This window comes from Gallinula chloropus, assembly GCF_964237585.1.
Source record: "Gallinula chloropus genome assembly, chromosome: 3".
In the NCBI taxonomy this organism is placed as follows: Eukaryota; Metazoa; Chordata; class Aves; order Gruiformes; family Rallidae; genus Gallinula; species Gallinula chloropus.
Window position 1 is genome coordinate 57,458,912 of NC_140087.1, and position 12,366 is coordinate 57,471,277.

The 12,366-nt window shown below is 36.5% G+C and overlaps 1 protein-coding gene across 2 annotated transcripts in view; it reads left to right on the plus strand.

The window, feature by feature from the left end:
* LRPPRC (leucine rich pentatricopeptide repeat containing) overlaps positions 1 to 12,366 on the plus strand; it is a gene marked incomplete at its 5' end in the record, with an annotated part of 87,582 nt that overhangs the window by 58,680 nt on the left and 16,536 nt on the right. For both annotated transcript variants that reach the window (XM_084261509.1, XM_084261510.1), the window contains 5 exons: positions 4,872 to 4,940; positions 5,208 to 5,298; positions 8,500 to 8,642; positions 8,748 to 8,835; positions 11,451 to 11,574. In XM_084261509.1, coding sequence (XP_084117635.1) covers positions 4,872 to 4,940; positions 5,208 to 5,298; positions 8,500 to 8,642; positions 8,748 to 8,835; positions 11,451 to 11,574 — 515 coding nt within the window. The remainder of the gene's footprint in view (positions 1 to 4,871; positions 4,941 to 5,207; positions 5,299 to 8,499; positions 8,643 to 8,747; positions 8,836 to 11,450; positions 11,575 to 12,366) is intronic.

Below are 12,366 nucleotides of genomic sequence, written 5' to 3' on the forward strand. Positions count from 1 at the left end.
AAAGAAATCAATATTATGGGTCTTGGGTTGTGTTTAGTCATACTTATTTCTAGGCAATGATTACAAATAATAATAATGCTTACAAATAATAATAATAATGCTTACAAATAATAAGAACAATTACTCAGGTTGAGGTTGGGTTTTTTTAGAGAAGTCCCATCTTAGTTCTGAGAAGTTTGTACAGTTTACTTTTTTAAGAAAGAATATATTGAATGAGGATATATTTCTGTGCAATCACCAAATACACCATTTTTGAAATCCACAAGAGCTAAACTTCATTTTGGGTGGAAAATGAACTTGTAGAGAAAGTATACAGTTGTGTTATCCTGGTAGTACAATGGCTTCAAGAAAAGCTGAGCTAAAGGGAAATAATGTGTTTTGTTAAATACCTGATAGGATTGCAACAGGAAAGGTGCTTCATGATGCACTGATTAGTTTTAGATCCCTCAGTCTTTAAAGCTGTATCTTTTATGAACTTCTGGACTCTTGTGTTCAGACCTAATAATCAAGAGAATTCTGTATTTTCTGTATATCCCTATCCCACTGCATTACTTCACTTGGATTGTGTTATAAAGATTGTAATCTAAGGAATACAGCGAAGTGGTATACTTGTTCATACATAGGAACATGGATTTAAGATTGCTTTAAAAAAATATTAATGCAAATGTTTTAATCCGTATTTGTTTTAAAACTAATGCATTGCTATTTGAGGATGGAGTATTTAGTAAAAGGTAAATATGTAACAGAAGTGGAAGATAATTTAAACAGTCTCATCTACCAGCTACACAGAGATGGCTACATAAGGTCCCAAACCGCCAGAGTCTTTTTAATTTTCTGAATAGGCAGCACACCTACTGCTTGGTAGAAGTGAGGATGTCTGCCAGGAGTAGTAAGACAGGGGAAGATGTAAGCGTAGCATACAGTGTTTATGTTGCAAAAAACTTTCTTCAAGTAAGCTGCCATGCTAAACCATCCCAGGCTTCATTGAAGCTGCATGGAAGTTGAGATTTTCATAGACATTTTTGTGGAATCAGGGAAAAATCTGCCTTTAAATTAAGAACTTCCCATCAACTGTTCTGTTTTCACCGACGCTTATGTTAGGGAGTGCTGTTAGAAATGACACACATCAGTTCTTATAGCTGTCTGTTCAAGGCTGTCTGTTTGGGGAAGTAGAGCATTTTCTTGCAAGACATTGCTTTGGCATCTAAATCTCAGTAACTGGTTCTGGTACTGGTAACATAAGTCTGTTATGGCTGTTGATGTAACTCATCATGAAGTGTTCTTCTTCTTTTAGCAACATTAGCTGTCTCTTACTATTACTGGCTGTTTTCCTCTGTGGAGAGAGGAATGAATGGACCTACTGGTCCAAAAGTAGCATCAGAAAACGCAGAATTGAGGGTGCTTGGAAAAATTTGGTTGTTTCTTTCTGGTGTGATTGGATTGGTTGATTATAGTAGAACCATTTCCCTAACAAAAAATTGAACGTCAGGAAGAAAATGTAAGGATTTAGAAGAAAACATAAACCACTTAGATGGCAGAGTTAAATTTGAATGGTTAGAGTGGTGATGCTGTTCATTCTGAAGTTACACCGTGGAAGGCCACAATAAGTGTTCCCGAACATGTAACAATTTTGTGCCAGCCAGTGCCCAGTAGTAGCTTGTGGAAGTGCAGTGTCATATTTTTTTAACCTTCTAGTTTGTTTTCCTTTCTGAAGTTATAAAATCATTGAATAAATTAGTGTAGGGTTATATGTCAAGCCTCAGTAAGATAGCAGTAACAAATGTGATAAAAAGTATGGAATGCTTTCTGTAGGATATATGACTAAGTAGTTAAGTTCTGCTTAGTCTGCAGAAGAAACAATGAAACAGGGAATAATTATATATACCACTCCTGAAATTAATATGAAATGTAGAGGATAAAGAGATCAAATTGTGCATTGTCTTCCAATACAAAATCTATGGGCTTCAAGGAAGCTAGTATAAGTTAGGCTGAAAGCAAACAGAAAATGATAGTATTATGGTAATTTTCTGCAGAAGGCAGTTTACAGCCTCTTGCCAAGACACCTTATGAATGATCTTAGGTGGTTCTGGGGTGACCAGAAAAGCTCGTGGAAGAGAAATTGCTTGCTAGAAACAATGTAATCTACTGAACCTCAAGTCGTTGGAGAGTGAAAGAGCAGCAAGGGGGAAGTATTGCTGGGGTTTCTGTCTCTATATTTTCCTGTGGGCACTATCTGGGAGAAGATAACAAGCTAGATGAGCCTTTGGCTTTGTGCAGTCCAGGTGTTTTATTTCAAGAAAATGTGAAAGCCATAAAACACACACATTTATTTTATGTGCATATGAATTGCCTGCGACTCTCAAAGCAGTGACTCTCATGTTTTGTTGGGCATTTTAAAAAAATAAACAGTAAATTTCAGTAATAGATTATTGTTTTCAGTCCATTGAAACAAGCAAGTTCAAAATAGTAAATGGGAATTTGAAAGAGTAATTAGAATAACAAGTGTTTACATTGTTGTTGTTGTTGAATCTTTTTGTTCTGTATGTTAGTCTGCTGTATTGTAGAAAGTCTGCTTCCTGCTAAATGCGATGTTTAAAATTCCCTAAGATGGTAAGGGATAAGCTACAAATATGGACTATCAGGCAAGCCCTGGAGATTTAGTTAATCTGACCTAGATGTTCTTTTGATGATTGAGACCTGCAGTATGTGAAAACACTTCTCAATTTCAAAATGAAACACAAGGATATCTGTTGTATAACTCAGCTGTCCTTGTAGTGACAGACGCATCAATCATTTCTGAACAGGAGAGGATTTACTATAAAAAGTTTGTAGGTTTGAAGCTGTTGAGTTCATTGGCATTCGGATCAGCAATGATATTGGAAGTTGTAAGTGAATTCAGCATTTGAATTTTACCATGTCCTAAAGAGGATTAACTGCAAATGCAGGCAACATACTTTTTTCTTTTTCATTTTCAAGAGCCTGTTGTGTAAGATGTTAATTCTTGACTTGGTTTTCTGCATATTTTACATGGAACTGCTTGGTAGCTCTGAAAAAAAGCACTGAACAGGTACCTATAAACATGAAAAATAACTGTAGGGAAAAAATACTAATTGGAAAAATGCAAGTGCCTGGAAAGCAAAATTGTGTTTATATAGACCACTTCTGCATACTTGAGAAGCCACTATTTTTCTGTAGCCTTTTTGACTTGAGGCTTTTTATAGTACAGTTAAATACACAGAAAAGATGTTCCATATTGAAGAACTGTGAGGTTATGATCCTGTTTTTAAAAAACCTTACAATGATTGCATAAAGTGATTTGGATGATTGGTAGGATTGTATGGCCTAACATTTATTTACTCTGCAGAACACTGTTTCCTGTATATTAAGCAAATTCAGTGGTTTTGAGTGAAGTATTGGATGCTGGATTTCTGGTGTATGCTGAATTATTTCAGAAAGATGTAATGGTAATAATTCGGTGCTTGGAGAACACGGAAAGAGGAAAATTATCTGTTTCAAAAAGACAGAAAGTGAATTGGCTTTTTCAGTGAATTGCTTCCACTGTTTTAAAACTGAGACTCAATATTTCTCACGTCTTTTATTCATATTGCTGCTTCTGTGAAGGGGTGTTTAAATTTTGGAAGTTGTGATTCAAGTTTAAACAGGTAAAAGCCTTCAGGAGTCAAAACGGGCTTCTCTGTAGCAATGAACAAGTATTTCTGTGGAATCACTGAGCTGTACTGATGTCAATGTTCCTTGTGCTAAAACGAGAATATAAAGAAAGTAAATTCAAGTGCTCTACGGGAGGTGAAAATGATGAATACTTCATACACAGGTGTTTGTATCGCTTCTTTTTTAGATGTGTTGGACAGAAGTACTGTCACACCTGTTTCTTTTAACACCAGTTTTCTTACATTTACTTAAGAATTCATTTAGAGTGGAGGACCAAGTATTTTGGATATGGTCTGTGGTGCTGAGAAGGCACAGTGTGGCACTCTGTACCACACAGAGTTTCTAACTACTGAAACCTTTTTGAAAAATGTGTGTTGTGGAGCTGTGGACTGTTCAAAACATCAAAGGAATGAATAAGCAAAATTTCACCAAACCTGATGATTAACAGAAATAGCAGAAAGGCTGTCATATTGACTGTTACACATCAGTCCCTCTGTGTACACACACATGAGAGTAAGCCTTTGCTCTGTTCTGGGTGGGAGTTGCCCTACAATGAGCATCCCTGGCATCTGCATTGGCAGTGTGTTACATTTCACACAGTTACTTCTCTGTAATTTTTCTTACTGAGCAGTAGCAAGAGAAGTCAATATCTGAAAACACTATTGAGTTTAGATATTAATAGTTGTAAGAAAATGGATAGTGTTGGCTGCTAAAGGGTACCAAATGATGATGTTGCGGTTGAGAGGTGTGGTTCTCTAGTTGCTAAGACATTGCAGTGCTGTTGAGTACGAGCATTTCATTGTGAAGACAGTTTGGAAACATTTGGTGTAATTCTCAGCCATGAGTAATATAGATGATTACTGTGGGTAATAACAATATTACTGTGGTGGTAGAAATTATTTAACAATTCAGTTCCTCTGAAGTGCAGTTTGAATCAACTTTCTTGGCACTGTTCAAACAAAAAGCAAAATGTCTTGAATAAAACGACTGCAGTTTTTAAGTCTCTTATAAATGTGACCTAACTCAATTATTTGTGAGCTTGTAGTCTCATTCAGATTTTAAAAAAAAACCCTAAACAAAAAGCCACAAAAAACCTACACAAAAGCTATGAGCTTTTACTAAGAGTGCATATATTACGTTTACTTTTCCTTTGAATGTTCTGTGGGAAGTAATGTGCTGCTTCTTGTGGAAATATTTTACAGACTCCTGGCTTGAGAGCACACTCTGGAAGGTTGCAATGGTTTGCAAAAAAGTGTATATCAAGTAATGAGGTATGCGGCTCGTATGATGCTTTCTGTGTAACTGTCACTATATTCTAAGGAAAATTGTTTTGAAATATTTCATTCCTTGATTTTTATGTTTGTGAAAGGATGTTTGACAGGCTGATGAGGTGAACTTAATGCTCTGTGTAAATGCTGGTGTATACTTAAACAGAAATATTATTTTAGCTGAATGCACACAGCATGTAAGTGCACATATATAGGAAAATAATTGTTTGGCTGAGGTGTAACTGTGTTCTTCCTTCTTTCTTTTTAAAGATGGAGACTTTGGAACATTTGATAGAATTAACTCAGAATCTGTTTGAATGTGATAGAGATGAGATGTACTACTACCTGCTTCAGCTGTGTGGTAAGCGAGCTTGTGATGTTTATTATGTTGTAATCTGGTCTATTTTGTGACTGAAAATAGGAAGTAACCCTGAATTGGAGAGGAGTTTTACCCTAATGCGCCATTAGCTGGGATAGTTTTTCTGAGGCATCTTGCAGGACAGAAAGTATAGGTGGGGGTTTTTTACCTGCAAACCTCAATGTGTACATAGAACTTATGTAGAATGAGTCTTCCAATCCAGGCTATGGTCTTGTATGCCAATTTGAAAATTTACTGCTTCGGTTTTTAATGTGCTTAAAGAAGAAAAACTGCTCATTTGTTACACCTTCGTAGCTGATAAAGATCTGGATTCTCCTGTAATTGGATCTTGTTCCAAAAGGTGTAGTTTTTAAAAAATACCATTTCTCCACCAGCTACAACCTAACTTTTGTATCTTTTATAGGAGTGGAACAGATTTTAAAATTGAAAGTTGATTTCTATGCTACAGACTTAGTGTATTTTAGTTTGCATTTCCTCTTTGTGTTTTTCGGTCTGTGCTGATTTTGTCACTTGCTGTATCGTACTGTGTTATATGTAATAAAAGTGTTGGAAATTGCAGGTCCAGTTATTTTGAAGTCTTGGAAAAACACTTTGTGTTACAAATGGATGTAGAGTACTAAACAGGAAATTAGGACATAAAGTATTATAGGAATTGCTGTGTACTTTGGTAATGTGTATAGATTTTAATAAGCCATTACAGTGACTCAATCTATTTGGTCATAGAAAAACTTGCATTTGAGCTTGAAGTAATTTTAAGCTGTTTCCCCATGTGTATTTTGGGTTGAGTAGATCTAGTGACGTTTTAATACTAAACAAAATACCATTGGAACACTCTTTTTTTCATTTCTTGTAGTAATGAAAGAAGCATCTTCCCCACTGCACTTGCCACAGGCAGGAGAGATCAGTACTTCCACATGAAAAATGACCAGAGGCCCCTTGAAAACTTTGTTGGTTTTCATTTCCTGAACACCCTCAGGAAGCTTTGAAACCAAACTGTAGTGTTACCCAATTCTGGCTTTGGACATACTGGTTCACCATCAGAAATCAGGCAGGCCTGAAAAGCAATCTTGTCTTCACAGGGAGGGAGCCTTCCCATTTCTTCATTCATCCCATTCACCTCTGGCAGTGACTAAGTCTGACAGTGTGCCTGCTAGGAAGAGAATCTATGAAGATACAGTTTATCAAATTCTGTCATACAAAATCTTCAGTCTTCTTTCAAAAGACAAATCCAATTCCATCTATTCAAAGAAGTGGAAAATGTTGGTGGGTTTCTGTCACCATGAAAGACGAAAAACATGCGCGTTCCTGCTTTCAACCATTTTGGATTATCTGTCGAAGCTGCCCGTGCATGAATGCAGTAGAGAGTTGTCATTGTGCACCTAAGCCATATCTTTTTAGGCATATAAAAAAAAAAATCTACCATCTTGTCTGAGCTGTGATTAAAAATGTTGAAAACAATGCATTTGGTTTTGTAGAACCACAGAATAATTTCTGCTGGAGAGAGGCTCGGGAGTTTTAGGCCTAGCCCTGTCCCAGAGATAGGACAGCTTCAAAGCTAGAACAGATTATGACCTTGTCGAGTAAATTTTTTTAGTGCCTCTGAGGACAGAAGTCTTCCATGGGCAGCCTGTTCCAGGGCTTGATCTGAGATACTCCATTGCTGCAACTTCTAACCACCACTTTTCATCCATTACTGCGCACTTCCAAGGAGAGATTAACTTGTTCTCCTCTGTGTCAGATAATTGAAAACAACAATTAGATCCCCTGTTAGCCTGCTTTTCTCTAGGCTGCCCAAAACTCATCACCTTTGACTTCTAGTCCATCCACTTTGGTCCTGTGTCTGTTTTCATGGCTGATTTTGCTCCAGTTCCTGGCATCTCCCTTATTTTTGTGGAACCCAAAACTGGACACAGTCCTCTCGATGTGGCCACAGAACTGTCAAGCCCAGGGACAAGCACAATGAGAAGTTTTCAGATGTTCTCTGTTAAATGCTGTAATAATCTACTTTAAAATGTTATCTGCAGAATTTCGTCCTTAAACTATATTTTATTTGACTAGCCTCCCAGTTTATGGCTTCTAAAAAGCTTCAGTGATACCAAAACCTGGTTGAGAGTAGACTTGGATCTTGAACCAGCCCACTTACATATCCATGTGTTTTCCTAAACATGTGCTACTCCGGGGAATAAGACAACATTGTACTGTAAGGATTCTGTATTGCATTGCAATATGTATATACTGCTTTGAAACAACACCTTTTAAACAATTCCAGAGAACATCCAAGTGCATCCAGGTGGCTGCTCCAGCTTTCCCTTGTATTAGGACTTAAGCCAGTGGAGCCTGAGCCATAGTACAGCAGAAGTTCTTTAACAGTGGCAGAAGAGCTGAATTGCTGCTGTTAAAAGCCGAGATACTGTCATGTGAACAGTTTGTACAGGCATCCACCTTCTGTCTGCCTTCTTGCACTAGGCATCTTTTTATTTCCGGGACTGAATCAAACCATGGAAAGAACAGATTACCACAAACGGATGTTGGGCTTAGGTAGCTGTGAATAGGACCTACAACCAGAACTCAGTGCTGTTCTGATGACTTAAAATAGTTCACCCAAGAAAGTACCTGCTGTATGTCATTAAATAGCAATTGACTGTTGTCTTTCACAAAGTCCAGCTTCCTATTTGTTTGTGGGTTTGTACAGCAGTATTGATAGCTTGTTGAAAACAGTTGAATTACTCTGTGAATTTGGTAGTAATTTATTAAGTTTTTCTCATTAGCAGCATAACCAGAGGATTTAAAGAATTTCAGAACAGAATGTTCAAGTGGTACCTTTTAGTGTGTTAATCTTTTACAGTAATTTTTTGTGGTAATGTAGAAATTTAAATTGCTTTTACAATTAAAAATCAAGGCTATTAGAACTGATGAGCTAGGAGGAACACTTCTGGAATATTTTTGAGTTGATTTCTCATGCGTTTGAAAATTCATACTATCCATTTGGGGGGGTTTGGCTTGCATCTTCTGGTGTCCTCTATATTAAAAGTAGTTTAGAACTTTTCAAGCTGATGATCAAATGAAGCAGAAGCACATGATTAACTGATAAATTATTTCCGAAGATAGCCTTTTTGGTAATCACTTCAGAAAGTTTGTGTACTCTAAATGTGCATTTGTCTGAAGATTTGGGTCTTGTTTCAGAGAACAACAGTGACTGGAAAAAGGCTGAAGCTGTCTGGACTAAAATTCAAGAAGAAAACATTGTTCCTCGTGAGAGAACACTAACCTTACTTGCTGACATACTTAAGAAAAACGGTCAGGTTGTTCCATTTGAGGTACCTAAGGTAATTGAAGTTTAACTTTCCTAGCTCACAATACTTCTGAATACATTTCTTTATTTTGAAAAACATTGATAGCATTACAGTAACTTAAGTAAATTTATTTTAAAGGTTAGACATGAAGATGCTAGCACTCCAAGTGTTTCTAATGTGGAAGACAGAAAAATAGTGGCGCTTTGCAAGAAAAACAATGCAAAAGGTAAACTGAAAACCACTATATTTTTCCCCCTTCAGCACTAATTTTAAGATTTTGATTTAACTACAGGGCAACGGATGCTTCCTGCTGCCTTTTGTTGGTTTGCTAGTACATTAAGAAAGGTACATTATAATGTTACCTGCCAATATTTTGCTTCAGAAGCTGATATAAAAAGGATATGCAAAAGTATTAAAAATGTTGTCAGAAATGCTGATTTCTAAATATGTGTTTGAAAGCCAGTCTACAGTGATGTAGCTAACTTTAAAATTACCTAAGTATTGCTGGTCTGTAGTTCACTTTGTACTGCTGTGTTAACATCAGTTTCTGGACCTAAATGTATCCATTAAACACCAGAAACTTAATTTATGTACAGGATTGATTCTAAAAACACTGGCTTTATGGGTGCCAGAAAACCTGGCTGTTTGGTTGCAAGTTTTATGGTGTGAGATATGAGAATTGTAGTAAGAAGAAAAATTAATGTCAAGTGTCATAGCTGGGACATATTTATGGGAAGGCCTATTAAAAGAAATTTTTCAGATATGATGTTGAAATCTTAAAAATAAGATGTGGTTCTGAAGTATACTTTAGGTATCCTATTTAAGCTGTAGATTTGGCAAAGAAATTAAATGAGATAGAACTATGTCATGGACACAGTCATTGCTGTCTTCCTATCTGGCTTTCATGTGTTAGTCTGTTTTCTCTCTGTCAATGTCTCAAGGCTGTTTGTTTCTATTTGAAGGGAGGATTCCATGTGCTGTGTAGTGTCTAGCTGCTTTACAACTAAGGTTAAAGTTGTTCATGTTTCTCTGTAGAATTCGCAAATTTTTCCTCCTGTTCTTCCTCAAAGATAGACATTACACTATTACAAAAAATTAAAAAAAAAATTAATCCAACCACAATCTTAAAACAATCTGTATAGGATAGTAATTCTGAGGTCAGGGCTGACATACACAACAAAACATCCTAGAACAGGAAAACAAAACTGACACAAAGATTTTAGTTCTTCATTTAACTAGTTGTTACAAAAGGATTTAATTTCTGCATTCATATAAATATATAAAATTTATATAAAAAGTATATATATATGTAAATATATAGAAATATATCTTCTCTTTTTCCTTGTAGAAAAATGTCTTTTATGCATTGTAATAATTGATGGTAATATATGTTTTGACGTCATGTCCACTGGAGGCAAAATCCATTTCTGTATCCAACCAATGGAAAGCTGTATTTAAATGCAGGGTGAAATCCCAGTTTGGTCTGAAGGACAGCAGAGCTTTTGTAGGCGCCTCTAAACATAAGGAACTTTTTGGCTTTAAAAAATAGAATTGAACCAAACTTTCACATGCAAAGGACGAACCTGTCACCAGTCAGCTATATTTTTGTTAATGAAATAACAAATTACAGTTGGAAGAGATAATATCTGTGAAAGGGATTTTGTTATTGTTAAATGTGATTGCTAGTTTACTGGTACCTCAGGTTTAAGAAAAGTGGAAGAAAAAATTGTCTTACCCACATGAATTTCATTCTAAATGCTCTATGGATGCTGGTGTTCAGCGTCTGGGCAAGCAAGGGAGTTCATTAACCTGAGACCTACATGTAAATGTGGTGGAGGATTTCAAGAGCTGCTTTGAGTTTGATTCAAACCAAAAAGCACAACTGCATTTTTTATTTGGGATATTCCAGTTTAAAAATCTGCACAACACTGTACTAAGTGCTATTAGTGTGATGCTGCTTGTTCACGGTAAGGTTCAAATGAGTTGTCTTCATCTTTATTTTCAAAGTATAAGAGAAGAACCTCAACGTTTAGCTATGACATTTGTAGTGGTAGTAGTCCACATATTTCTGAAAAGTTTTAAAGGTTATTGTGGCTATGATTTGAAATGGCAAATGGGTTATTTTTGAGTTTCATTAAATGAAACATACAATCACAATTTAGATATAAAAGATCATTTGTGGTTCTTAATAGAGCTTTCTAGCAAATGTTACAGCCTGGATAACAGTTCTAGCTGCATGTTTATAGCTGCATAATCTTGTTTCAGAAAAATAATTGACTGAAAAGTGTGCTTATCATTTTTTCCCCCTTTTTGGTAACATCTTTTCATACACTGACAGTTATTGTGAATGCTTGAAATAAAACTGTTAATCAGTCAAACAAATGCAGCGTAGTTTACCTGTTAAATATCTGTATATTTGTAAATTGTATGTTTTGTATAAATCTTGTCGTAGCCAAATAATTTGATCTCCCCATATTGGAATCACCTCCTATATTATTTGTTGAATGCTGTTGTGATCATGCACCAGACACTGTAACTATATACCCCAAAATTAGGTGTTGCTTTAAAAAAGCCTCCTAACCGGCTGTGTCAGTACTTTGGCAACAGCCACATACAGGAAAAACAGCAGGAGCACTTCGTGTGCCACGGGGGTACATGTCAGTTGATTGTTGTATGCCAGCAGTTTTGAACAAACTGTGACCAACAGCTTTAGGCTCAAAGAGGTAAGCAGAAGATAAATAGGTTTAAGACAGACCTTTTCAATGAATGGGTGACTTCTTTCTATGATCAATGTCATAGCAATGTGATGCTTCATTTTGGCTCTCTTTTTATCTTTTCTAGAGGCCTACAAGGTTTTACTGGAAATGGGGGAGAAGAGCAGGCTTCAGTATCATTCTTACAACACCCTTATAAAAGCGTTGTTAGTAGAGAATTATCTAGAAGAAGCCATCGAAGTGAAACGCATGTAAGGCTTTTCTGTGTTTGGGGGATTTTAATTGCTTAGCACGGGCTGGTTTTAAATACTTCCTGAATCACTTTTCAGGTAAGTCCTTATGGGGAAAACTGGTAATCAGGAGTAACAGTAAGAAATACACCAGTGCTCATAGAGCAGTATGCCGTATGTTTAAAAGCTACTAAAGTAACAGTATGTGTTGCTAATAACTCATTTCAACTAACAGTATCAACAAATGTACTTGGCATCAGAACTGAAAGTCTACCCTTCTGGCAGTCAGCCTTTTCCTCTTCAGAGCAATATCCAAACAGACAAGATTCCTTCATTTAACTGCCCGTGAGCCTTCCCCTCAATGCCCATCCCTGCTGCTGTCCTACCCTACCCACGCTCCCTGGCAGCTGGCTGCCTGCCAGATGCAAAATGGTACATTTGACTGTGATGCCCGTGGCTAGGAGATGACCATAAACCTTAGATCCAACTCTTACACTTCTGAAATAAATCCAACCTGCTGTCATGCGTTATTAGAATCACCAGAATTGAAATAACCTTTAGTGAGTTGTATGGTACGCCACTGTAATTATTGCCTGTAATGCATGTTTTGGTCAGATTATAGGCTTCAAAGTAAAAGTGTTACTGCTCATCAGTGTGTAGAGGTAAGAAGAACAAAGATTTAAGCAATTTAACTCGTCCAGTTTCTTCAGCTAAAAAAGGAACAGTGGTTGTCATCAACTGTGTTCTCTGAATGAATAGTGGATTTGAAGGTACCTGTAGGTAACTTACATGATGCATAGGGCACTATAAAAA